Below are 27,786 nucleotides of genomic sequence, written 5' to 3'. Positions count from 1 at the left end.
GAGGATTAATGCAGAGCCGCGTAGATAAAAGCGATCGGCAAGCATTGTAGGTGCCAGGATACATGCTGCCAGTGTTTGACAAGTTGAGAGTTTATGGAGGGTGGAGAATGAGAGGCCAGCAAGAAGTGCATTAGAGTAATTGAGTTTAGAAGTGACAAAGGCATGTGCAACAGGTTCAACTGCAGAAGGGGTAGAGGGAAGGGAAGCATTGACAGTCAGCTAGCATGGAATCCAGGAAGGAGAGTCGGGTGGTCAGTAAGTGGGAAATGGATCAAGGGAATAGTAGATGGCTCTCAGGCAAGATGAGCAGGGGATGAAGGGGGAGAAATGGGGAGAAGCCAGAGAAGTGTGGGTTCAGGGTTAGAGTGGGTGAAAGATTGGGGGGTATTGCCTTAGAGCAAGAGGAAGGGTAGGATACAGCAGGGGCAATTGAATACATCATTTCAACCTCGGTGACAATGAAATCTGTGCATCAACTTCACAGTTGCTGCTGGGGATTATGGTGGACAGGGCAGTGGAAAGAGGTTTAAGGAGGAAGTTGGAATTATGGGAGTTTTGGTTGAGGTGAGTAAAGCACAATGGATGGCTCGGCCAGTTCTGTGCCAAGTACAATATAGTTTATATCCCTCAGGTTTGAGGGACCAATGATGTGGCCAGACCAGAGGAATGAGAAGGATGGGAGACAGTGAGTGCTGCTGAGAAAAAGGGCAAAGATGGAGGAAGGGTTGCTAAACAATATTTCTCAGGATTGAGTTAGATACATGAATTTGCTGGCCATTTAGACAATCTCCAAAACATAATTTTTCTAAATGTTTCATCAGCAAGTTTTCCATTCATGCAAACTACTACAGGAGATATCCACAGAATACCAATTAGAAAGATAGAATCTAAACATTTTCATAGTAACCAAAAACGTAACTGTTTATAAGTAAATAAATTACTTGCCCACAGAACACTTCCCTTAACTGAGTGGATGTGCGGCAAAGGGATCCCCTTTGTCACTCCAAAATGTTATTTCCACTCTGTTTCCTGAAATGGAATTCAGGGCTCCTGAAAGATGTCCTGTAAATGAGGATTTAAAAAAAATACACTAATGTCGGAGTTGCTCTGCAATTTGCCTTGTAAAAACACTACAACCAAAATGGGTATATAAATAAAAGCCAGGGCTAACTACTCACCCAATTAAATAAGGAGTCTCACCATCACTATTTGTCTTAAAGTCAAAAAGCAGTAACTTCACCACATTGTACTTACTTCTGCAGATTAAAAAAACAGGGGAAGAGTTCAACAGCTCATTATGTATAGCAAAATCATAAATGTATGCAAAAAATGCATTTATGATTTTGTTATAAATAGCAGAGTGAAATTGCTCCTTCATGATACCTGCTGACTTTAGGAGAGTTAGAGCCAATAACGTGAAAGAAATTGAAGAGTTGCAATAAGAACTCCCTAGAAATACCACGGGTAATAATCAAGGTGCATCATTAGGTACTACTTCAAACCAGTTCACTCCCTTCTCCTTCCAATATCAATCATCATTTAACATAGGATTTTAAACTAATAAAGGGAAGTTGGGGGGGGGGGGGGGGGAAGAGGTGAAAGAGGGCTCAAGTGGATACATTAGCAACCTAAAGATAAAAGGAAACAAAGTGAAGGTCAGAGTACAAAAAGATAAACAAGAAAAAGGGTTGACTCAAGAGAACAGATAAGGTTACAGAAATTAATAATGCTTGATTAAAATAAAGGAGTAATCAAAAATAACAGCATAATAAACTGCCAGTAGAGCAATGTCTACAAAGAGCCTTTTTTCAAATTGTTTATCTTCCCTCCCCCAAATTTTCTTCTCCAAACAACGACTCTCACATCAGGGTAGTAGTCCCCGAGTACCCGATCCACATGGTCATTTTTCAAGAGCCTGGGCAGTGTATACCAGCAAACAATTCAACTGTGGTGGGGGTGGGGTAGGAATCACAACCAAGCCCAATCTTGTCCATGATGGCGTATTTTCCAACAGACCAGTGACCTGAAGTGGAAACTTTAGTTAATTTGTTTTTGCTCTTTGTGAACTCAAGGATGCCAAGACTAATTGTAGCATCCTTAGTGTCACCCTAGTCAAGATCAGCCAAGGCTCAGGATCTAACCTAACCAACAGAAAGTTCAGTGTTCAACACCAATTTTAGAACACTGACTTTTCTTTTTAAAATATTTAAAATGCAATTTTTGTGAAAGTCTGCCGCAAATCTAGGCGCAAACAACAATTCAAAGGATGTGCATTCAACGAAGTGAGCAGAACCTTCACGTGTCTGCTCCAAGAAACGAGCTGCGTTCGTTGTAAAATTAAACAAGAGGCCAGGCTTTTAAAAATTATTACATTTTAAAAATATTTAGAAGAAACAAGTACTGAACAGGTTATATTTACATAGATGTGTGTAAATTTGAAAATAGTGCTCAGGCTAGATGGATTATTTTTAAAAAGTTATTGAATTCATAGTAGCCCAAAACCATTTGTTGTCAATTACACCAATCCTGCATTAGCTTTACTGCCACCCTAACACCTGGAAATCCTTGTCTGAGCATTGATTGAATGCACACTGATGAGAGACAGCATTAAATAGTCCAGTAAAATTTGTTTGTAAACAGTGAGTATAGCACCAGAGTATCCGCTACCACCAGCAAACAACTTCAACAATCTTATACTTTACATATCAAAATTTCAACCAACCATTCAGCCACAGTAGCTGAATAGTTTTTTTTTTTAGTGAATACATACCTACAAACGTGCCATATGGAATCCAAACAGAAAAAAAGTTACTGCTGAAAAAAACATTCTACAGGCTTGGGAAATGATAGAAGCTGTGGTCAAATATAAATAAAATCCTAATCATCTATTCTGTTCCTTCTGTCGCCTTAAATTTCGAAGACTGAAATAGCATTGTACTATTTCATGATCCCCGATTCAACAGTTTACACCTGCCACCCCTTCCTAATCCGTCTATGAATAGTGATTCTTTCTCCTAGTACCAACACACATTAATACAGCTACTCTGCATATGGTCAAATTCACATTTTTCCTCATCAGATTTGTCCTCATTCATCCGACTTCTGACTGGGATACAGTTCCAAACGCATTTCCTCTACCTTACCCAAGTAGCCATTATTCACGCGTAACCCTCGCCAAGAAGTAGGAAAGCCATTGGTCTTGTGAAAATGATCCACTTGTCTTAAGCAACTTGCTTCAATTCATAGGCTGTTTTGCCTTGGACTATACTGAAACTAGTCTGGAACCTTCTGAATCGGGAATTGGTACTAGGGACAAGGTTTACAAGATGTCATCCATGGGTGAGGGGATACTCAAGTTTTAAAGCTAACTGGGTACTGGACTATACTTTCCCTGGCAAGTCTGCCTTTGAGAAGTAGGCTAATGTCAGTCTGCTGACATTTGGTATCAATCAACCCAGATAGATACCAGTATCAGAGTCAAAGTGCCTATATTGGGCAGTGAAGATGGCAACAACAGAGTATCGAAACCAACCGAGTACGAGTAAGCAACCTGGATACTTTAGTCACCTTTGTAGAACTTAAGTCTGACTTTAAGTCAAGTATACCCATTGTGCTAAATTGCGACAAATACTGGATGTGGTCATGTGGGTTGTGTGTGGAAAACAGGAATCTTCTGGTGGTGGAGGAAAAAGACCCAGAGTGGAAAAAATATCAAAATCACGCTACCGTCTTTCTCCCTTAATAATAGTGTCCTCAAGAGCAATTCCACCATCGGAGAGCAGGCATGAGAGGGTTAGAAGTGCGAGAAAGAAAAATGGGCACAAACATTCGCAAAAGGGGAACCACGAGCATGTGAGACTTGGGAGATGTGCGCACAAGAGAAGGGCGTTCATACTCCCTCCCATGCAGAGAAGGGGTGCGCATGAGATAGAGGGGGTGGGTGGTGACGTGTGCGAGTGAGCAATAGTGCGACAGACAGACAGCTGATGGGGGGGGCTGCCACGCGCGTGTGCATGCACAAGGAGAGAGTGAAAAAGCACAAACAACTGATTATGCAAAAAGCTCACATGCTAGTGTCAGTGTGCACAACCACAGGAGAGCAAGTGAAAGTGAGTGCATGCACAAGAGAGATTGAGCAGCACAACGGAGGTGCAGTATCATTTTTATTTGGAGAGTTAACAAGTAAAGAGTCATTGCAGGTATAAATATGCAACTCAGAAATGGATATCAAAAAGATATCAATTAAATTAGCAATGAGTGCTAACATGTAAATCAAGCATAGTCTGGGTCAAAGTACAGCTCATTCTTCTGTGTCTTAACTCAAACCGAAGCATCACCTCCATTTCTCATTACAGGCATCTTTGTGATAGGCAAGACAGATTTTAAGTTAAAGCCAAGCTATGCATGTTTTATGCTATGGACTTGCACCCATTAGGAAATGCTGATAGAAAACAAGTCTGTGGTAATACTTTTAAAATATATTTAATGTTGGCTGCGAGTCTGCACACTAACACAGTAGGATGCGGGTGTGTGTTCAGTTCCCTAAATGGTGACATTCCAATCTCAGCTAGGCCATCTGTTGTAGAGGTTTCCCAACAGGAAGGAAGAGGAGAAAAGATAGGGTCAACTCATACTATCACATACAGGGCCATCTCAGTAAGGAGGAGATGATGCATTCTGCAGCAGAAGGAGGGTATGTGAAAAATGTCCATTATAACTGTGACAAAATGTAAAATATCACAATCAGCATTACTCATTTACCCTTGCATTTAAATATCAGTTCTGGATTACAACATATATAATAAAATGATTAGATTTGTAATCATCAGCCAGCATGTAATTTTTAATCTATTACATGATGTATACACACATGGATAGAGGTCCTAACAGCAATTCACTAAGCAGCAGTCACGAGATTTCATTGTTGCAAACTAACTTGCTTGATGAAACAGAATTCACTACCATCACAAAATGGGTAAAGAAATTTACTTCTGAAAACTATCAAAGTGTATATAAAACCATTAAATGCACTGCAAGAATGTTACAGGTTGAACACTCAGGTTCTCTAACAATCATTAGAACTGTAGTGGCCAAACCACAGCTGATTCAGCTCATTTTGCAATTCAATATACTTGTCCAACATATTGAGAGAGTGGTTAGTAAAGCATATGGGATCTTGGGCTTCATAAATAGAGGTATTGAGGTCAAAAGTAGAGAAGTTATGCTGAACCTTTATAAAGCGCTGGTTAGGACACAACTGGAGTACATAAGAAATAGGAGCAGGAGTAGGCCATTCGGCCCTTCGAGCCTGCTCCGCCATTCAATGAGATCATGGCTGATCTTCTGCCTCAACTTCATTCACCGGCCCTATCGCCATATCCCTTGGTGCCCTTACTAGTCAGAAATCTATCTATTTCTGTTTTGAATATACCCAATGACTGAGCCTCCACAGCCCTCATAAGAACAAAAGTTGGCATCTTTCGAGCCGGAATCGAACCAAGGACCAAAGGATGTCTCCGTGAGCCCATCAGTCCTCCGCTCTATCAGCTGAGCTATCAAAGGGCCGCTATTGCGTCCAGTTCTGGTCACCACACTTTAGGAAGGATGCAAAGGTACTTGAGAGGGTGCAGAGGAGATTTACCGGAATGGTTCTGGGGATGGGGGATCTTAGCTACAAGGACAGGTTGGAGAAGCTGGATTTGTTTTCATTAGAGCAAAGCAGGTTGAGGGGTGATTTGATAGAGGTGTACAAGGTTATGACGGGTTTGGATAGGCTAGACGGGGAAAGGCGGTTCCCACTAATTGATGGTACAAGGGCTAGGGGACACAGGTTTAAGGTTTTGGGCAAGAGATACAGGGGGGACGTGAGGAAAAACTTTTATGCAGTGAGTGGTGAGGACCTGGAACTCGCTGCTGACGGAAGTGGTGGAAGCGGAGACACTCAGGCCTAGAAATTGGGTTTTGGCACAGCGACGGCTTTAGCGCCGGAAGTTAGTGCCGGAGCTAAGTCGCGCTGGGCGGGCCAAAAATTCACTACTTCTGCGCCCAAACGGCTGCCGGCGCTGCTGAAAGCTGTTAGCGCCTGAAAACTGGCGCTATGCGCTGAATTTCGGCGCTAATCCGGCGCCCGCTGCGGTGCGGCAGGTTCGGGAAGTGCAGGCCTCCTCCTTCCCTTGAGGAGCTGCCTGCACCCGGCCGCGGCCCGTGATAATCTTTTAAAAAATGAGCCCGGCACCTCGGACAAGTGCCGGGCTTGCTTCTGTTCCGGGGGGGGGGGGGGGGGGAAAGTCCGGGGAGGGAGCTGCGGCCAGGCGGGCGGCGGGAAAGCGGCCGGCCGCCGCGGGGCCTTTAATGCGCCGGCGCAACGTTCTGTAAGGCACCTCTGCCAGAACGTTGCTTGCGGCTGCCACGGGCGAGGCGGCCGCAACTCAATTTCCGAGTTCGGGCGGGTTATCATGGCAACCGGGACGCTGCGCACACCGATGACGTCATCGGTGCCGGCGCAGCGCTACCGGCCTAACGCCGATTTAGGGCCCCTGTCAATTTCAAAACTGGCCATAACTTCGCCGCTAGGCCCTCTAGCGCCTCAAAAGCGGCGCTAAGGCCAGTGAATTTCTAGGCCTCAATGTTTTCAAGGGGAGACTGGATAGGCACTTGAGGGAAATACATTTGCTGTGCTACGGGGATAGAGCGGGGGAATGGGACTGACTTGATTGCTCCACAGAGAGCCAGCACAGACTCGATGAACCGAATGGCCTCCTTCTGTGCCATTATGACTGACTCTATAAACTGCTCTGCCCCCAAGCTTCCATTTGTTGACTACATATGCCAACTGTTTAGTTTGAGTCAGCGTTCTGGAATGGCAAGCAAGTTTTGAACAATTTTAATTGTTCCTGCTGTGAATGTGTAGGAAAGAGAGGTCATGCTATGCAGCAGAGTGGCAATCTCTTTGGATGTGTATGAGAGAAGCAGCGAGCAGCACAAGAGATGGGACTAGGCAGGGATGGAACCATGCAGACCCAGGGGTTGTGGGGCTAGGGAATGGACCTGGAGCAAGGAAGCTAGGGGAGACTGGCAGACAGGCAAAAAAATACAATTGTGACTAAGATTGGGCAGATACAAACTGGCCTCCGATGTGTATTGGCCCAGAGTTAAACTTAAGGAACATGTATCTCAACAGGCACCCACCTCCCACAAGACAGTGACAGATTGTTCAGTGATTATTTGCACAGGGTCTTCTGCGCCAATGCATTGTTTGGGAGGCAGACCTTAAACACCACCCCGCACCAGCGGAAACATGCATGCGCACCTGATGTTGCAGCTGTGCATGTACACCGAGGTTCTGAACGCGCACGGGCCTAGCGGCCTCAACTACGCTTTCCTCGGCTCCCTATGGAGAAGGTCAGGGGTTTGGAGCTTGGAGAGGGAGAGGGTGGGCTAAAAGAGAGGAGCTCTGGGGGTGGGGGTGAAGGTCAGAAGCTCGTGCTGCCATTTATCCATAGGTGCTTAACTGAAGTGTTTCCTATTCCATAGTGAAAGAGAGATACAGCCGCAGAATTAGGAACATCATCAATGATGCTGGTAACTGTAAATCTTAAGGTTAGCTACTCAAATGTTAACTGTTCTATAAAATATGTATGCATTTGATTTGTACAGCTAGAATTTGTGTCCCAAGTTGTTTCAGTTCATATTTTAGACATATTTCCTTGAATATTAATTCATTTTAAATAGCAAGTTTAGAAACTTCAATACATTATATAGTCAATACAAAGTAATTAGAAATCATGGAGGAAGATGTTTTCAATCCCCTAGCACTGTGCTGGATCTTCATAGGTAGAGAAAAAATAAACAAAGTAACAAGTACATTTCATTCCAGTAACAAATTCGATGTATATTCCTTTCAATTTAAATAATTTATTGATCATGGAAATCATGATTCTGTCTGAGCCAAAAGCAATTTAACCACATCATGGATCCAGTTCACAGCTCTGAAATGTTGGAAACACCTGATTTAAATTGTTACAGCCTTCAGGAAACCAGTTACCTTTACCACCTACAAAGGTGATCAATGTGCAAACAAATCACACAAAAGAAAAATTACTTCAGATCATATCTGTTTTATCCCTGCCTTGCTCTAAGTACTGCAAGAATAAAATCACTTCCGTAAATTTACAACGTTGAATTACTGTACGCAGTGGCGATACAATGTCAAAATTTACCTTCACTGTTAAAGTACCATTACTTCTGTATAAAATACTGAAAGGACAATAGTAACTAATTAAGAGAATCTACTTCGTGAAACTGCAACTCATACATAACTTGACATACAAGAAAATTTGAATTTGATGCAGCCTTCCCCTTCCTTCCTCCCCAATTGTTCTTGTATATATTGGGTCTAACAATAGTTTTGCCAATCTTGATCTACTGTGGGTATCCAGGTGCATGTCTGAAAGCACCAACTTGTTTAGAAGAGGTTGTTTATCATAGCAGTGTCTCTCTGGTACTTTATGATCATCACCTTATTCTGAACCTTTGATTGGGCCAGGGTCAATTCCTTTTTGGGTATCAAATTTATATTAAAATGTTTGACTTTCCACAGTTATGTTGTTTCAGCAGCTTTCACTTCTGACAACTATATGCAATGCTGAATTATGTACACAGGATATTACTTTTCTTCTGACATCTTATTACATTTGCAATAATTAGTAGATTGGAGGAACACTCCCCAATGAAACATAAGCCAAACACAAATATCTCAAACAGCCTCTGGATTGTTATATGACAAAAGTGCAGCACTTCAACATTGTCAGAAAACAAAAATTCAAAAATTCCAATCCTGTGATCAAACAAGATTAACTTTTCCTACCTTGCATTCTTGTTGCTTTTGATTTTAGCAGTCGCTGCTGACTTGGTTTTTTTTTCCTTGGCTTCTTTGGGCTCCTTGGGGTCTTTCTTTTCTTTTGGTTTTTTCTTCTTTTTCTTTTTCTCTTCAGTTGAACCATCCACTGCAGTGCTAGAGATCACCAGCTGGTCAATCACCTTGGGAATATTCTGCTCACCCCTAGCTTTAGCTTTAGCAATGGCCTCAGCCACAATGCGATTGGCCTTCTCTTGCATGCGCTGCTGGTCCAGTGACTTCTGTCGCTCTTCTCCACTTGCTAACTGAGAATTTTGTCCACCAATCTGAGTCATGTCTGACTGAGTATCAGCCAACGTATTTGAAAGCGACTAAAAGGTAGGAGGAAAAAAGACAAATTAAAATCTTTTAAAGAAATTGCTTGAGCAAAATAATTACAGCATCATTACATCTCATTTTATTTGCAACGAGGTGCAAGTATTAGATTTAAGAAGTAGCCCTATATCTTTTCATTTTTATAACACAGAAATTTCAGCCTAATTGTTAATCCAGATTGAAATCAAATCAGTGAGATAATTGTAACAGACCAGGAAAGGCACAACTGGACCTGGATTGGTCTTTGATGCAGCATTTTCAATTTACATTCTCCTGAAAAATTCTCAAAGCAAAGCTGTATTACATCCTAATTGTAACCATTATGCCCGTTTAGTGACTTTTGTTCCCTTTACTTTGCATGTTTGGCATTGGCAGAGCATCATTTTTGCACCATACCAGTGCCAAAACATGCAGTACAGCTCTGATTTTAATATAATTTGGTAGTTTGACATTAGCAACAGGACCTGAAGAACTGGCCTCACACTGCTAGCACTGTATATCAGCTGCTGTATAATTCTTGCTGGTGTATAGATGATATTGAAAATAAAATCAAAAGGAGCCATTGCATCATATTTAATTTTTCTGTTCTAAATTTTACCTCCTCGCCTGAAGGTACTGACACATCCTGATCTAGGACTCCAAAAAGGTGTCAGTAGGCACATGTACTACTTAGACACAACACCTTCAATGCAAAAATCCCAAGATGCTTCACAAAAGGGGCAGACCAGACAGGGAGACAGTAAGCAGAGGCGACCAAAGGCTTAGTTACAGAAAGGAGGTTTAAAGCTGGCTTTTGAAAGTAAGGAAGATGCAGTAGCCAATGGCAGTATCAATGAGGAGAGGTAATAGAGGTGAAAGGAATGGTCAACAGTATTGAAGCTTAGGAGGGGTTGAGGAGGAAGAACCCCGTGATTGCAGTTGCTCAGAATGTTAGTGACCTTGACGAGTGCTACAAGATGAAAACCAGACTAGGGCAATTCAAATAGGGTACCAAAGACTAGTGGTTCTCATACTAGACTACCAACCCAGAAGTCACAAGTTCAAATCTCATGATGACAAGCTGGGAAAATGAATTCAATAAATCCTGTAATTTGTGGGATGGCACCAGACAAAATGATCAGATCATCATAAAACCCAACTGATTCACTAATGTCCTTTAGGGGCAGGATCTACCACCCCTACCCATTTTGCCTACATGTGACTCCAGTCTCATAGGACATGGTTGACTCTTAATGCCCTCAGGCATCTAGCAATAGGCAGTAAATAGTAGTGATGGGCAGGAAATACTGCCTTGCCAGTGTCACCCACATTCCAAGAACAAATAATAAGTGCGCTAAGAAAGATAGGGAGGAAATTGGGTAAACCAGAAAGGAGAGAAGTCAGAAGTGGGATGGTACAGTAGTTGAAAAGGACACAGGGATCAAGAGTAGTTTTTTTTTAATATAAAAGGGACTTTATGATGACAGTACCACACCCAATGGCCATTTTTCACTTCCAAACCTAAACAACATACATTGGTAGGCTATATTCTAGCCCATGCAAAGTTACATTTATATAGCAACCTCAAATGTAGAGAAACATCCCAACTTGGTTCACAGAGGAGATAAAAATAAACAGCAAACAAAGAAATACATGGTTGAGTAAGTAGGTTTTAAAGATGGGAAGCAGGGAAGTAATGCAGAGAGCTTTAGTGAGGAAAAAGCTCCAGAAAGTAGGGCTCAGATCGCTGAAAGCTCTGCTACAGATAGTGGAATAGAGGAGTGGTGCAGAGGCCAGAATTAGAGAAAAAGATCTTAGGACAAAGTATAAGGGGGTTAACAGGAGTTGGCATGAGGTCATGGAGGGATGTGTATGAGGAAAAGGGCTTTGAAGTTTTATGCATTGAGTGATAGAGAGCTAATGCAAGTCAACTCGGATTTAGTGCAGGACATGATGTGGGTGACAGAATTTTGGTGAGGTGAGGCTGGGCTTGGGCATGCAGCAAGAACAGTGTTTAAAGAAATCAAGTTTGGAAGTGACAAAAAAGCATGGATTCAATTTTAGGCTGCAGTGGGAGTGATGTCAGGGCAGGAGTGCAATGTTGCAGAGATGGAAGGGATCTTGGCAGGGGCCAGGTAATGAGAGTTGCAGCTCTGCTCTGGGTATCTTAACTTCAGCTTAAATTTAAAATTCAAAGATTGTCCATTGTTATTTGTTTAAACTTTTAGAAATGTCACTCACATCAGAAACTAATAAGTAAAGCTGTACACATGCATTTAATAATGTGCATACATAGTAAAATACTTCCCTGACACCAGGGTTGAGTGAACAGCCAATATAATTTGGCTGCCCATTCACACTAACGTTGTTCCTGCTTGAATTTTATTTTCTAGCAATAAAGAGGGAAGGAGAGAAATTAGAACCCAGACAACTCTTCTCCCATAAGAGTCTTATTCATGAAACCTGGATGATTCAGCACTTGCATGGAAAAAATCAATACAATAATTCTGTCAATGGGTCCATGCTCATATTTACAATTAGGGTCAATCTTGCATGTTGATATTCAACGGTGTATCACTACAATTTTAAAAAGGGGGAATTTGCTATTGCTGAAGCCTTATTTTTCTGTCAGGTTATGAAATGGATCCCAGAAGTGTAAATATTTTTGAAGAAAAAAAGTTTTTTGTAAACAAGAACAGATGGCTAAAGGCCAATCAGCTGAGTATGCTAGATCCAGTCACGGTACATTAGTAGTGAGAGTTCTTCAGTCACTTCCCTTAATCAGCCAAACAGTACACTCTCCTTCAGCACCATTTAATTCTCTATTGTACATTTTTCTTGTCAATTTCTGCTGCTTGATACTTAATAGGGATAGTTAACATTTGAACTACAAGAAGCCATTTCCTTTTCCACAGGCCATTCTGCTTCATGCCAGTTTGTCTGTTGGCAACTATAGCAGGGAAATCGCTAAATTTTAAAGTAGGTGGATAATTTGAATAAATCTCCACCACCCCAAAGAGGAAATTATATTTCCTGGCTAGGAATTTCCAAAAACAGTATGTACTCTTAAAAGTTGGTTCAGTGTGATTTGTAAACTTGGTGCACAATGTGACTGAAGTAACAGATCATACCACTGGCTAATTTAGAAGTTTGTGGTCAAAACAAATAGGGAAACACAGAAGTAGTACGATAGTAGTACGAAAATTTTCCAGTTTTGAAAAAGGGTTAGACCCGAAACGTCGACTCTAATTTCTCTCCACGGATGTTGCCTGGCCTGCTGAGTTTTTCCAGCATTTTCTGTTGTTATTTTAACACAGAAGTAGTGTTCATCACTTGCACTCACAGGAGTTTACTACAATAGTTGCAGCTCTGAAAACGGCTTCTCCATACAAAGCACTCCACATCCCTTTAAGTTCTAAACTTGAGAACGTAACTGAACTTCAGAATCTGTTAGTCAAGAACACAAACTTGGCATGAATTGCTTTAAAAGACGGGCAAGAAATTTACACTAGAATTACCCCATCTCAACCAGGATAATTACTCCCTTTAAAATGGAACTTTAACTACACTGGTCGCTGGATTCCATTTACATTTAGAGGAACAGTTGATGATATAACTAAAAATGTAGCAAAAAAAACACAAATGGGTACATTATTCGCTCTGCATGTTCTTTAATTATAGGAAGAAAAAATAAAATGGGATCTATTCTTTATCATAGCAATTTCCAGATGATGTCCATTTTAAAAGTCAATTCTAATTCCATCCTCTAATCTGCCTGTAAGACATTTGTCATCAGTTCTACAATTTTCTTTTTAAACAAATGTAATTTTAAAAGACAACCAAATTTTTTATATTTCCATGAAATGTCCAATACAGGATTTTCTCCAAATATAAAATTAGACTTTGTGGCTCATCAGGAATGGCACTTTAAATCTCAAGGCTACCGAGACCTCAAAATCATATTAAGTCTTTCTCCACAGGTTGGGCCAATTTGATAACTAGGGGAAAAACATTGTGCAATTATTCTAGTTGGCTTTCTGCAATTCCAAGCAGTAACAGCCAAGAGTGGTGAAAGAGTGAAGAACCACAATTATACCCACTGTTCCAATTCAGGCTACTACCCAATATTGCTTATTCTCTCAAAGTCAGCTTCCATAGGCAAGTGTGCAATTCTTATGAACCAAAACTTGACTTTATGCTGCAAATCTAGGACAATGGGCCTCAGTGTGAACAATGAACCCTTTTACCATTGGGATAAAAGCAGAAATATGGGATGCCACTGCACATTCTGATCTCTCCAAACCAAGAATAAATCAGATTTGATAGCAATACATTTAACTTTCACTGGTACATAAACAGGTTTTTGGAGTTAGAGCATAATTGTTCATTATTTTTCAGGATCCTTACAAGAGTTTTAGAAGTATGTAATCATGGATGCTAAAGGCGCCATAGAGCCCAACCTTGTTTCAGTGATTCGAACATGCAATGCAAGCAAGTGAACTGCGTAAGGTGAACTGAAGAACTTATGAAAGTTTGTTACATTTATTCCTAAATTCAGGAAGTTTCTACCTCCAAAACTGTCAATCAATATCAGCATGAAGACACAATGGTAGCATACCACATCAATGAATAACGCCCTGCACTTGCAGTGTTCAGGAAATGCAAATGCTGACAATTGCCTGCCCCATCATACAAGCACAAGATCTCCTTATCTGATTGATAATCAGATCAAACAATCAGGTCTGCTTTCACAGCCTGACTTTTCTTAGCTGTTCATGTTGAAAGAAAGGCAATGTTCGCTACAACACTAGCCAGTTGTGAAATTTTAAGATTTTTAAAAACTAATATCCAATTTAAAATGTACAAATCAAAATATACAATATTGTAGTGTATGTACCCATCTACCTTTAAGAGAACTATTGTATGTAACCGTCCACCTTTAAGAGAACTACTTTAGGTGTTGCACTACTTTGTTGGCTTCTGTATACTGTAATACCGACGGTGACCACACCGGTATATAAGTGCTGTGTCAGGAGTTATTGGGCAGATTCGCCCTGACCTTCGAATAGTAAAGTCCTGTTTTAAGTTACTCTGGTAGTCTGTGTATTAATTAACTAAACAACCCACAGACTTTACAAATATGACCATATTATAATTCAGAACAGGACAGACCTTGCTCCATCACAATCATCTCCTACCCTGGCTTCCATGAATTCATATTCAAATGTTTTGCATAAATCAATGTTTGAACAAAGCAAACCTTATGTAAATAGTTCTAATGGAAACTGAAGTTACATGTGCACCTATATGAAAAAGTTGCAAATGAAAAAGAAAATCAAGTTGCAAGGTTAAGTGCGATTTCCTGTAAACAACTGTTTTGATAATAACTGCAACTACAAACTGCAATTCCTCTCAAACCAAGAGACAAGAATAGTGTTGTGTAAAGTGAAACAAATATTGTCTTCCTTTCCGTGGTTGATTATGTAGAGCAAAGCAGCATTTAAGAAAAAAAAATCTATTTGACAGATTATATACAGGTAATGTTTTTCAAATAATGGATGCATAAAACTCCCAAAAGAATCCAACAATGATAGCTGCAGAAATCATAAATTATCTAATTATAACCATTAATTAACAGATTAATTAAAGCATATGATGGACCACGTACAACACTGAATTCTTCTAATATCACTGAAAGCAATACAATGCTTTTATCAACATGACATCATCGAGTTCCATTTAATGAAGTGCAGGTTTACTACAGTTTTCATTTAAAATACTTGTCCATCTCCTGTGACACTACACATACCGAGTTAGATAAGATGCTCACTCTTCTGCCTGCCCGGTTCCCTCTTTCTCTTCTGCTCTTCTCCACTTAACTCTTTTGCTTCTCACTGTTCTGTTCCACGGTATTTTCTTTCGGGTGGGAGGTGGTGGGTAGTAAGGCATGGCGTGGTGGGGAAAAGCGCCAACAATGGGAACAGGCTGCAGTAGAGGAAGGGATTAAGGGGAGAATCTGACTGTGTCTCCCTTCCCTAATCACTTGTACTTCCCCCACCCCCTTTCCAATCATAGCCCATACCTCTTTCATCTTCCCATTATGCATTCTCCTTCCTATCACAACTACATTTACTTCTTTGACTGACACACTAAACTCCTTTATCCTCCCCTTTGCTTCACTGTCACTCACCCCACATCCATTCACCCCCACTCCCCCCAGCCCCAGCAAGGTGGGTGCTGAGGTCAGAGGCTCCCTCACCCTCAGCATTCTTACTCCTCTCCCCTTATCCTCTTCTTTGCTTCCTCTTAAAGGGGCTTTGTTTGCTTTCAAGATTCAATTAAAAAAAATTAATTAAAACTAGGGGAAATAAACTGCTTCTGTGTCTCATAGATGTCAGAAATCAAATCCGTCTTACAGATGCACATAACTACCATTGATTTATTCAGTCAACAAAATAGGGAGATAATAAGTTGGCTTTAAAATCCAACTTTTTTTCCCCTCCAAAATTGAAGTATCATTTAATGAAGACAGACACACTCTCCCTCACCTCTCTCGCTCTCTGCGCTACCAGTCTCTCTTTCGATTTGTGAGATCCTGGTGACCAGATTTCACACTCAGTAATGTATTCAAACTATAAAATAGCAGCTATTGTTGTGAAACACCTTTAACATTGAAGATACCCATCATACCATCACCTACAGGAGTACCAGATACAAAATAGTTATGAGTTTACAATTAAACGTGTGTCTTATGTACTGAATTTAATATAGAACAGATTGGGAGTTCGACAGCACATAAAAGTCCAAACACAAATCATAAAATAAGATGGGCTAATACTTGATGAAATGTTTCTATTAGAATTACCCAAAACAAATCCAGAATCTAAGTATCATGCAAGGATCTGCATGGAGGATAGGAGAAAGACTAAGTCCGATGTCACAGTATCAAGGTTCAAAACAGGTTTCACGCGCTGAAGTAATGCCATTTTTACATTTTTCCCCAACATGGGTGGATCCAATACTATTCCCAGTTCTTCTTGAAGTTGAATTTGGACTACCAATAAATGCAAGTCTGCTTCACAAAGAAATGGGTGTGTGTATCATTGAAAATGGGAAGTGTTATTTCCAAGTTAAAGTGTAAACAAGAGTTCAAGAGAATTTTGGGGTGTTTACTGTATTCAACATTAGAATTAATTGCAAGTCCCATTTTGGAAATGCTGAGTTTATACTTCCACGCAGGACGAAATAGATCCTTCTTGTACTCTCACTATTTTCAATGAGCGATGTGAACAGTTATAAATTCTGCACAGCTTACTTGCCTACATAGGTCAATGTACTTCAAACTAATTAATTGTGAAGCACTTTAAGATGTTGCAACACGACAAGGCAGTACATAAACAGAAGTATTATTTCACAGCTCATTTGCTGTAGTTTACCATTTTACACAGGGAAAACCCTCAAGTTACCTATTTATAATAGGTATAGGCACATATGTATTTAATCCGTACAGATGTGACTATGTTTCCCAACTGCCAACCTGTAACAAAGCACTAGCCTATTATTGTTATACAGGCTCAACAAGTTAACCAATAACCTTTCAGAACACCTGTTATTCCAAAACAATTATTTCAGAGCACTTCAACCATTCCATGTCACTTTTGGGTTACTACAGCAATGTTCAGTTTTTTTTTAGCTGGTCACTACAAAGCAAATTATATTTTCCACCTGATCATATACAAAAACCTGCAGCTTTTTAATGGGAATAAATTTTAATTTTGAAAAAAAACTCATCTGAAAATTAATTTGATGTTAATAAAAACTAACCAACTTCAGTTTGATCTGGACCCAAATATATCCAAATTATGGTTGTGCATAGAGTTTATCGTTGAAGTTGTAAAATGGAACTACACAAGACACTAAGTATCACTGCAAAATAATGAGTCAATCATTTTTCACAAAGTTTGTATAGGTCCTTATCATGAAAATAAATATATTCGCAATTCATTTGAAGAATTATAAGAGACACAAAATTTATTCTAGTTAGCGGGAATGTGTCAATGTTATAACTTTGGGTTTTAGTTAATAATTAATCTTCGCAAAAGCGACCTGAACCGCTCAGCTGTTGCTGTATTGCACCAATCAGGTTTCCATAACATGGCTATTATGTTAACAGCTTTTTCATTTTTAGCTACCTTCTCTTCTTGGATTTTCATGTGTTGTAGTTTTTCAAGGCGAGGATGTCACTGCTGGAGAATGGAACACTGCCAATTTAGGCACTGAAAAGCAGCGATCACTTGTTAAACACACAGCCAGATGCAGAGTGAAGCTCCCTTTATGCTCACACCAGGCTTGTTTAGACTACTGGTATCAATAAGCCATTGAAAAAAATATATACTCAAGTTTAAGTGCTGTGTAATACTCTTAAACCACTTTTATATTGGTCTCTTAATTTGGGTCCTGGGAGCTTGGAGTCCTTGAGCTGTTTCTTGGATGCAGAAAGCCCAGAATCCAAATTACAAGACTAATAATAGAACCTCAAATTGCTCCCACCACTGATGGGAGCGTGCGGGAGAGGGGGACGAGTGCGCGAGTAACAGCAACACAAAGATATCAGACGATGAGTGATCATATTCGCCAACTTACTGCATACACCATAGGAAATAGTCCAGTTATATAGTAAAAATTTGGTGCAAGGGACATGGATTTTGTCAAAAACATTCATGTGAAGCTTGCTCTTATTGGAGCTCATTATAGTGACTGCAATGCCTGTAGCTGACACTGTGATAGGAGTTTTCAATGTTAGAGGTCACACCTTGCCAAACACAAATTGATCCACACCTGGCATCACACAGTCAGTGCTATCTGCATAGGTATACAGCTTTCTTTTTTATTGCCTGCTTTGTCTTAAAGTACAACTGCCAAGCAAGGTCACTGATTATCTGTATATTTGATTGTCTGGAGGCGGCTGCTCTTGCATTAAATAGGTTTTAACTTTCTTCTCAAACCTCCATTCTTTCAGCTGAGTATCGCGGCTACCACTAATGGGCACGATCTACTTTTGCTCGACTTGCAACTACTGCAGCTCCTGCTCCCAAATGGGTCTCTCTCTCTCTCCCCTCCCCCCAAAACCCACTGCTCTCTGCCATAATGTCCCAAATGTGCCTTCCCTGTTTACTCTCCCCTCCCCCTCCACGTCCTCTTCAAACCACCCACTGTGCAAAAACAGCAAAGGCACCACAAACAAAACTAGGACCAGAGGATAAGCAGAAAGCACCAAGGACATACAGACTAAACCAGTACATAGCATCCCCGTGGTAAATGTCAATGAAGGCAAACAAAAATAGCAAGGGTTGGCGAGATGGATCCTGGAGTTTAGGGTGCATGGTGCGCTGGGAATGCCTGTTTGCTGTAAGGAGAGGAGCCTTTAATCTACATATAGACTGGGCAAACCAAATTTGCAGTAATAGTGTGGAGAACAAATTCATGGAATGTATGATAGTTTTCTAGATCAGTATGTTGAGGAACCAACTAGGGAACAGGCTATTTTAGATCTAGTATTGTGCAATGAGAAAGGGTTAATTAATAACCTTGTAATAAAGGGACCTTTAGGGAAGTGACCATAATATGATAGAATTTTATATTGATTTTGAAAGTGATTTCGTTAAATCCGAAACTAGGGTCTTAAATCTAAAAACAAACTAGGTAGGTTTGAGGGGCGAGTTGGCTAAGGTAGATTGGGAAACTACATTAAAAGGTAGGATGGCAGACAAGCAATGGCTAGCATTTAAAGAATTAAAACATAATTTACAACAAATATACATTCCTTTAAGGCACAAAAACCCCACAGGAAAAGTGGTCCAACCGTGGCTAATGAGAAGTTAAAGATAGTATTAGATCAAAGGAAGAGGCTTATAATGTTGCCAAAAAGAGTAGTAAGCCTGAGGATTGGGAGGATTTTAGAATTCAGCAAAAGACGACCAAGAAATTGATAGAGAAAAGAAAAATAGAACGAGTAAACTAGCGAGAGACATAAAAAGACTGTAAAAGCTTCTATAGGTATGTAAAAAGGAAAAGATTAGCGTAAGTAAATGTGGGTCCCTTACAGGCCGAGACAGGAGAAATTATAATGGGGAATAAGGAAATGGCAGAGAAATTAAACAAATACGGTGTGTCTGTCTCCTGGAAATAGTGGAGAACCAAGGGTCTAGCGAGAATGAGGAACTGAAAGAAATTATTAGTAAAAAAAGTAGTACTGGAGAAATTAATGGGACTGAAAGCCGATAAATCCCCTGGACCTGATGGCCTACATCCTAGGGTTTTGAAATAGGTGGTTATCGAGATAGTGGATGCATGGTTGTCATTTTCCAAAATTCCATAGATTCTAGAACGGTTCCCATGGATTGGAAGGTAGCAAATGTTAACCCCACTATTTAAGAAAGGAGAGAGAAAACAGGGAACTACAGACTAGTTAGCCTGATATCAGTAGTAGGGAAAATGCTACAATCTTTTATTAAGGACGGGATAACAGGGCACTTAGAAAATAATAATAGGATTGGGCAGAGTCAACACGGATTTATGAAAGGGAAATCGTGTTTGACAACTCGGTTAGAGTTTTTTGAGGTTGTAACTAGCAGAATAGATATGGGGGAAACCAGTGGATGTGTATTTGGATTTTCAGAAGGCATTCGATAAGGTGCCACACAAGTGGTTATTAAACAAAATTAGGGCTCATGGGATTGGGGGTAATATACTGGCATGGACTCAGGATTGGTTAACGGACAGAAAACAGAGAGTAGGAATAAACGGGTCATTTTCGGGTTAGCAGGCTGTAACTAGTGGGGTATCGCAAGGATCAGTGCTTGGGCCTCAGCTATTCACAATCTATATCAATGATTTGGAGGAGGGGACCAAATGTAATATATCCAAGTTTGCTGATGATACAAAGCTGGGTGGGAATATAAGTTATGAGGAGGTTTCAAGGGGATATAGGCAGGCTAAGTGAGTGGGCAAGAACATGGCAAATGGAATATAATGTGGAGAAATGTGAAGTTATCCACTTTGGTAGGAAAAATAGAAAAGCATGGTGAGAAATTGGAAAAAGTTGTTCAGAGGGACCTGGGTGTCCTTGTACATGAATCACTGAAAGTTAACATGCAGGTACAGCAAGCAATTAGGAAAGCAAATGGTATGTTGGCTTTTATTACAAGAGGATTTGAGTATAACAGTAAAGATGTCTTACTGTAATTATATAGGGCCCTGGTGAGACCACAGTTGGGAGTATTGTGTATAGTTTTGGTCTCCTTACCTAAGGAAGGCTATACTTGCCATAGAGGGAGTGCAATGAAGATTCGTCAGGCTGGTTCCTGGGATGGGGGGATTGTCCTATGAGGAGAGATTGAGTAGATTAGGCCTATATTCTCTAGAGTTTAGAAGAATGAAAGGTGATCTCATTGAAACATACAAAATTCTTACAGGGCTTGACAGGGTAGATGCAGGGAGGATGTTTCCCCTGGCTGGGGAGTCTAGAACCGGAGGTCACAGTCTCAGAATAAGGGGTCGGCCATTTAGGCCTGAGATGAGGAGAAATTTCTTCACTCAGCGGGTGGTGAATCTTTGGAATTCTCTACCCCAGAGGGCTGTGGAGGCTCAATCATTGAGTATATTCAAGACAGAGAGCGATAGATTTTTGAATATTAAGGGAATCAAGGGATATGGGGATAGTGCAGGAAAGTGGAGATGAGGTAGAAAATCAGCCATGATCTTATTGAATGGCAGAGCAGACTTGAAGTTGCCAAATGGCCTACTCATGCTCTGATTTCTTATGTTATGTTCTTATCAATGCTACAGGGAGGGGTGTGCTGCTTTCACAGAATCACAGAAACCCCACAGTGCAGATAGAGGCCATTTCGGCCCATCGAGCCTGCACCGACACATATCCCACCCGATCCCCGTAACCCCTACACCAACACATATCCCACCCTATCCCCGTAACCCCACATATTTAATCCCCCTAACACTAAGGGTCAATTTATCATAGCCAATCAACCTAACCCGCACATCTTTGGACTGTGGGAGGAAACCGGAGCACCCGGAGGAAACCCACGCAAACACGGGGAGAATGTGCAAACTCCACACAGACAGTCGCCCGAGGCCGGATTCGAACCCGGGTCCCTGGTGCTGTGAGGCAACAGTGCTAACCACTATGCCACCGTGTCTGGGTTTTAAGATTTTTTTTGTAAAACTAGAAATAATTTTTAATGATGTTGAATCAGGCCTCCAGGCTCATATGAACATACGAATTACCGCTGTCTTAAAAATATTCAAAGACTGCTTCCACCGCCCTCTAAGAGAGTTCTAAAGACTCACGACCCTCAGAAAAAATTTATCCTCATCTCTGTTTAAAAATAAGGGGTCACCCATTTAAGACAGTGGCCCCTAGTTCTAGATTCTCCCACAAGAGGAAACATCCTCTCCACATCCACCCTGTCAAGACCCCTCAGGATCTTACATGTTTCAATCAAGTCACCTCTTGCTCTTCTAAACTCCAGCGGATACAAGCCTAGCCTGTCCAACCTTTCCTCATAAGACAACCCGCCCATTCCAGGCATTAGTCTAGTAAACCTTCTCTGAACTGCTTCCAATGCATTTACATCCTTCCTTAAATAAGTGGACCAATACTGCACACAGTACTCCAGATGTGGTCTCACCAATGCCCTGTATAACTGAAGCATAACCTCCCTACTTTTGTATTCAATTCCCCTCGCAATAAACAATAACATCCTATTAGCTTTCCTAATTACTTGCTGTACCTGCATAGTAACCTTTTGTGATTCATGCACTAGGACACCCAGATCCCTCTGCATCTCAGAGCTCTGCAATCTCTCACCATTTAGATAATATGCTTCTTTTTTATTCTTCCAGCCAAAATGGACAATTTCACATTTTCCCACATTATACTCCATTTGCCAGATCTTTGCCCACTCACTTAACCTATCTATATCCCTTTGTAGCCTCATGTCCTCTTCACAATTTACTTTCCTACCTATCTTTGTGTCATCAGCAAATTTAGCAACCATACCTTCAGTCCCTTCATCCAAGTCATTTATATAAATTGTAAAAAGTTGAGGCCCCAGCACTGATCCCTGTGGCACACCACTCGTTACATCTTGCCAATCAGAAAATGACCCATTTATGCCTACTGTTTCCTGTCAGCTAGCCAATCTTCTATCCATGCCAATATGTAAAGTTACCCCCTACACCATGAGTTTTTATTTTCCGCAATAACCTTTGATGTGGCACCTTATCAAACGCCTTCTGGAAATCTAAGTACAGTACATCCACCGGTTCCCCTTTATCCACAGCACATGTTATCAATAGCCTCCTTCCCACCTTCCACTAGTCTGCCAATTCAGACCTTTGGGTCCATCCCCATTCCTGCTGGCCTCATTTTTTTATTCCAGTGGAAGATTCAATTTGCTTTATTTTTTCCACTTAAAAATCATTCTATGTCTAATACTGGGCCTTGGACCCACGTACACTCGAAAAATAAATGTACCAGATGAGGCCTTCGAAGCTGCTCCTTGCTGGCCTCTCCTCTCCTTTGTTTAAGAAATTTTTAAAAAACCAAGACCATTGATTTCCCCCCCCATCCCCTCTCTCTCTCAAAATATTTTAATCTAGTATATTTAAAAAATGGTCAGTGGTCTCAGGATTCCAACAGTACAGTACAAGTAGACATCACGTAATATAGCTTCACGTGACCAACTGAAAACAATGGGTCACCCAATGTTTTTTTAACAGCCCCAAACTGTACTCTGAATAATTCATGTGTTTATTCCAAAAAAGAATCAGTGTCTGTGGAATAAAAATAACTGTCAAATGAAGCAGATAGTATTGGCAATCTAAATGACTGATTGCAATGTGTTCATCCTTTAAATTAAAATCAAAACTAAAAATGCATCACAAAAAGTGCGATCTTGAATGACTGAAGAAGTGAGGTCCATGAAACAAAAGTGAAAAGGTGGTAGTGTGGGGAAAGTAAGTGAATCAAAGTAGTAAAAGGGTCTACATGGACAAGCAGCAAAAGTAAAGGATTCCTAATTAGTTGAAAAGTCAATCATCAGAAACGTGGCAGCGGTAGATAGCGAGTAAACAAGTGTAAACAAATGGAAGTGCCGAAGTTATGTAAACTAATTAGCTAAAAGTGCAGCCGGTCGCTGAGTAGCAGAGCCACCCTCACCAAGTAAGTTTCCCTTCCTCACCACCACATACAAGTTTTCGGACCCCGCTTCCCATTGCTGAGCAACTTTTTAGCACCCCCCCCCCCTTCAGCTGAGCAAACTTGTAGCCCCTTTCTTCCCTCAGCAAGTTTGCGGCTCCCTTCATCCCCACACTGAGCAGCAACCACGAGCCTCTCCCCGAGACAAGCAATGTCATGGATTCAATAAACGCCCAATGGCTCTAACTCCCATTCATTTACCACTGGCTGCAACTCTCTTCCAACCCACCTACTGGCTGTCAATCTAGCTCCTCCTCCCTCCCCACTACCTCAACTGGCTGCAATTCTCCCTCACAGACAACCCCTATACTACTTTATTTTCCCTTAATAGTAATCCCCTTAACTGCATTTCCTATCCACAGAACAACCCTCACACTGGCTGTATTTCTCCTCCACTGACAGTTGCCTGCCTCTTGCTTCTACCCCCCAATTTTACTAATCCAAATTCCCCTTCTTCAGCACACTCTTCCTTTTCTCCTCCCCGTCCCTTCCTGCCCAATCTTTGCCCCACCATCTAACCCTGCTTGACCTGAAAATGCAAATTGATCTAGACTACCCACGACATATTAAATGACAACCTAAAAAGTTACATGACAGGCCAAACGGAGTCTTGAATATGTCCCATCTATTTTCACCCTCCGCCAAAATAATCAGTGATTTCAACAGAACTATTAAAACAAGTATGCATTACTGGCAAACAGTATGAGTAATCACTGTTAAATGGCGTGAGAAAAAAAACTTAAAACCAAATATTTTTTGAAAAGAACTCGTAGAAATAATTGAAAGCCTACTCCTCACGGAGAAACAGTGTCAAAACTGGAGTCTCGAGCAAGTTGTCCACTGACTGGGTTATCAAACACTTCAAATCAACCTCCTTCTGAGCAAGGTGTCAGCTGTGGCTCAGTTGGTAGCACTCTTGCCTCCGAGTTAGAATGTTGTGGGTTTGAGTCTCTCTCCAGAGACTTGAACACGTAATCCAGGCTGATACTTCACTGAAGTACTGAGGAAGTGCTGCATTGGCAGAGGTGTGGTCCTTCAGATGAGACGTTATGTCTGCTCTCTCAGGTAGATGTAAAAGATCCCATGGCGCTATTTCGAAGAGGAGTAGGGGACTTATCCCCGGTGTCCTGGCTAATATCACAAAAATAGATTATTGGATCATGATCTCATTGGTGTGCGCAAATTGCCACGTTTCCTACATCAGTGACTACATTTCAGAAAGTATTTAATTGGCTGTAAAGCACTTTGGGACATCCTGAGTTCATGAGCTATATAAATGCAAGTCTTTCTTTCAAATTGTCCAATTGCTTTCAACCCCCTCTCACAAGTCAGACACTTTCAATAACCCTTCCTCACTGAGCAAGTTAATAGATCCTTGCACCCCGCTCCCCTGGAGCCAGTAATCAGATAGCCCCCCTGTAATGACAGCAAACTCACCTTTCAGTCATCACTGAGAACTCCACCTGAATTGCTGTCTCAATGCTTCCCTGATATGTAGATGCCTAATAAATCCAAGTAACATTTTATCCTTCCTCCATGAACCTTGCTAATGAACAGCTAATCTTGGTCCCCATTGCAATAATCAGCTGAAACCCAAACCTGTTCAAACCAGCCACCTCTTTGAAAGGGCATATGAACAAAGAAAAAAAATCATATACAAATTTTTTTTGCTGCTGACAGAAGTGGTGGAAACGGAGACACTTAGTTTTCAAGGGGAGACTGGATAGGCACTTGAGGGAAATAAACTTTTAGAGCTACGGGGATAGAGCGGGGGAATGGGACTGACTGGATTGCTCTACAAAGAGCTGGCATGGACCAGAGGGGCCGAATGGCCTCCTTCTGTGCCGATATGACTATGACTCTACAGCAAAGGAAACTTTTCTCCACCCCAGATACTAAAACATACCCTTCCCCCCTGAAAATTTCCCTTCCTCTTTCGGAAATAAAAATGCTGTTCGCACTCACCTGTCAAAACAGAGACAGCTGGAGCTTTCTTGTAGCTACAGCGCTTTAACTGTCATTGTCAGAAAAAACATTCCGAGACCCAATCCCTTCTTCCACCCCCACCACACTTCCCCCAGCTGAAACTTTTTATCTGCCAACCACCCTGCCAGTGAGCATGCTCACTTCTCAGGACCCCACTTCCCACTGAGCAAGTTACAGCCACATCCTCCTTCCACCCCCCCCACCCCCCGCACCCACCCACCCACCAGATGAATAACTTCCAACACCCCACCCACCACATACTGAACAGCAATCCCAGCCACCCCACCATGGGGGATGATATGCATAAAGAAATTGGACAGAAGAAGTAGGTAAAGGGGATAAGGGATTGGAATTCCTGCAATGTCTACAGGACTTCTGTCTAACCCAATATATAAAAAGCCCAACAAGGGAGGATTCACTATTGGATCTAGTTATGGGGAATGAGCCAGAGCAGATAAGAGAAGTAAAAGTAGGGGAACATATAGGCAATAGTGACCATAATATAATACGCTTTAAAGATGATAATAGAGAAGGACATAAGTATGACAAAAAACAGGTTAATAGATTGGAGAAAAGTTGATTTTGAGGGGCTGAGAATAGAACTTGGGAAGATAAAATGGGCAACAATATTGACAAACAAAGATGTAGAACGACAATGGAGGACATTTAAAATTGTGTTCAACTGTGTGCAGGAAAAATATATTCCGCTAAAAGGAAATAACAAACTAAACACTAATGAGACTCCATGGATGAATAAAGACATAAGGGAACAATCAAGGGTAAGGAAAGAGGCATACATTAAGTACATAGACAGCAGAGGAGTGCATGATAAGAGAATACGAAGGGATTGGTGAGAAGTCAAAAAAAAATTAGGAAGGCAAAGAGGAACTATGAAATTCAATTATCAAGAAACATAAAACAAAATAGTAAAATATTTTACAGGCACATCAATAAAAAAGATTGGGATGCGAATAGGGCCATTAAGGGATAGACAGGACAATACCACAGGTAACTATAGGGAGATGGCAGAAATATTAAGTCATTATTTCGCTTCAGTATTTACCAGGGAGATAGAACAGGTGGACATGACATTGGATGAGGAGCTGAGTAATGAGATAAGTGCATTTTAAAATAAAAAAGGTCATATATTAAATAAACTAATCAAACTCAAAGAGGATAAAACCTCATGTCCGGATGGATTGCATCCATGCATTTTAAAAGAATCTAGGGAAGAGATAGCAGAGGCATTACTACGCACACTTAATAATTCATTAGAAAAAGGTGTAGTGCTAGAGGACTGGCGGATAGCTAACATAATACCTATATTTAAGAAGGGGGATAAAACATGTCCAGGGAATTATAGACCAGTCAGCTTAACATCGGTGGTAGGAAAAATAATGGAAACCTACTAAAAATGACAGAATAGAAGAACATCTAGAAACGAAAAGTAAAATAATGAATGGTCAGCATGGATTTCAAAAGGGAAAATCTTGCTTGACCAACCTCATTGAATTTTTTGAAGAGCTAAGAGAGAGAATAGACAAGGGTAATGCAGTAGATGTAATTTATCTAGATTTTCAAAATGCCTTCGATAAGGTACCCCATAATAGACTGATGAATAAGGTCAGAGAATGCGGAGTCAGGGGACAAATAGCAGAATGGATTGCTAGCTGGCTTCAAGACAGAAAGCAGAGAGTGGGAGTAAAGGGTAGCTATTCACACTGGCAGAAGGTGGGTAGTGGCGTTCCACAAGGATCAGTGCTGGGACCACTGCTGTTCACAATTTACATCAACGATTTAGACTCTGGAATCAAAGACACAATTTCTAAATTTGCGGTTACCACCAAATTTTGGGGGGGGGGGGGGGGGGGGGTGGAAAAGAGTCAATACTGAGGAGGACTGCAACAAATTACAGGAGGACATTAATAAACTTGCAGAATGGGCAAATAATTGGCAAATAAAGGTCAACAGACAAATGCGAGGTATTACATTTTGTTAGGAAGAATAGGGAGGTCACTCACTTGGAGGGTGGGAGTCTAGGTGGGGTAGAGGAACAAAGGGATCTCGGAGTACAAATACACAAATCACAAAGTTGCACCACAGGTTAGCAAGGCCATTAAAAATGCAAACCAAGCACTAGGGTTTATTTCTACAGGGATAAAATTGAAAAGTAGGGAAGTTATGCTAAACCTGCATCGAACCTTGGTTAGACCACACTTGGGGTACTGCGTGCAGTTCTGGTCACCATATTATAAAAAGGATATAGAGGCACTGGAGAGGGTGCAGAAAAGATTTACAAGGATGATACCAG

The 27,786-nt window shown here is 41.0% G+C and overlaps 1 protein-coding gene across 6 annotated transcripts in view; it reads right to left on the bottom strand.

Moving 5' to 3' along the window:
• Positions 1-27,786, bottom strand: part of chd7 (chromodomain helicase DNA binding protein 7) — a 328,856-nt gene that overhangs the window by 224,068 nt on the left and 77,002 nt on the right. For 4 of the 6 annotated variants that reach the window (XM_085993014.1, XM_085993016.1, XM_085993015.1 and 1 more), the window contains one exon: positions 8,867-9,228. In XM_085993014.1, coding sequence (XP_085849140.1) covers positions 8,867-9,228 — 362 coding nt within the window. Of the gene's footprint in view, positions 1-8,866; positions 9,229-15,020; positions 15,264-17,403; positions 17,713-27,786 lie in introns of those variants that run through there. The other 2 variants (XM_085993017.1, XM_085993019.1) reach the window with 2 other exon arrangements.

The sequence above is a fragment of the Somniosus microcephalus genome, chromosome 7 (genome assembly GCF_052327205.1).
Source record: "Somniosus microcephalus isolate GS21.2 chromosome 7, FLI_Smic_1.0, whole genome shotgun sequence".
Classification (NCBI taxonomy): domain Eukaryota; kingdom Metazoa; phylum Chordata; class Chondrichthyes; order Squaliformes; family Somniosidae; genus Somniosus; species Somniosus microcephalus.
Note: the sequence above shows the minus strand (reverse complement) of the source record. Positions and strands in the feature narration are given on the sequence as shown.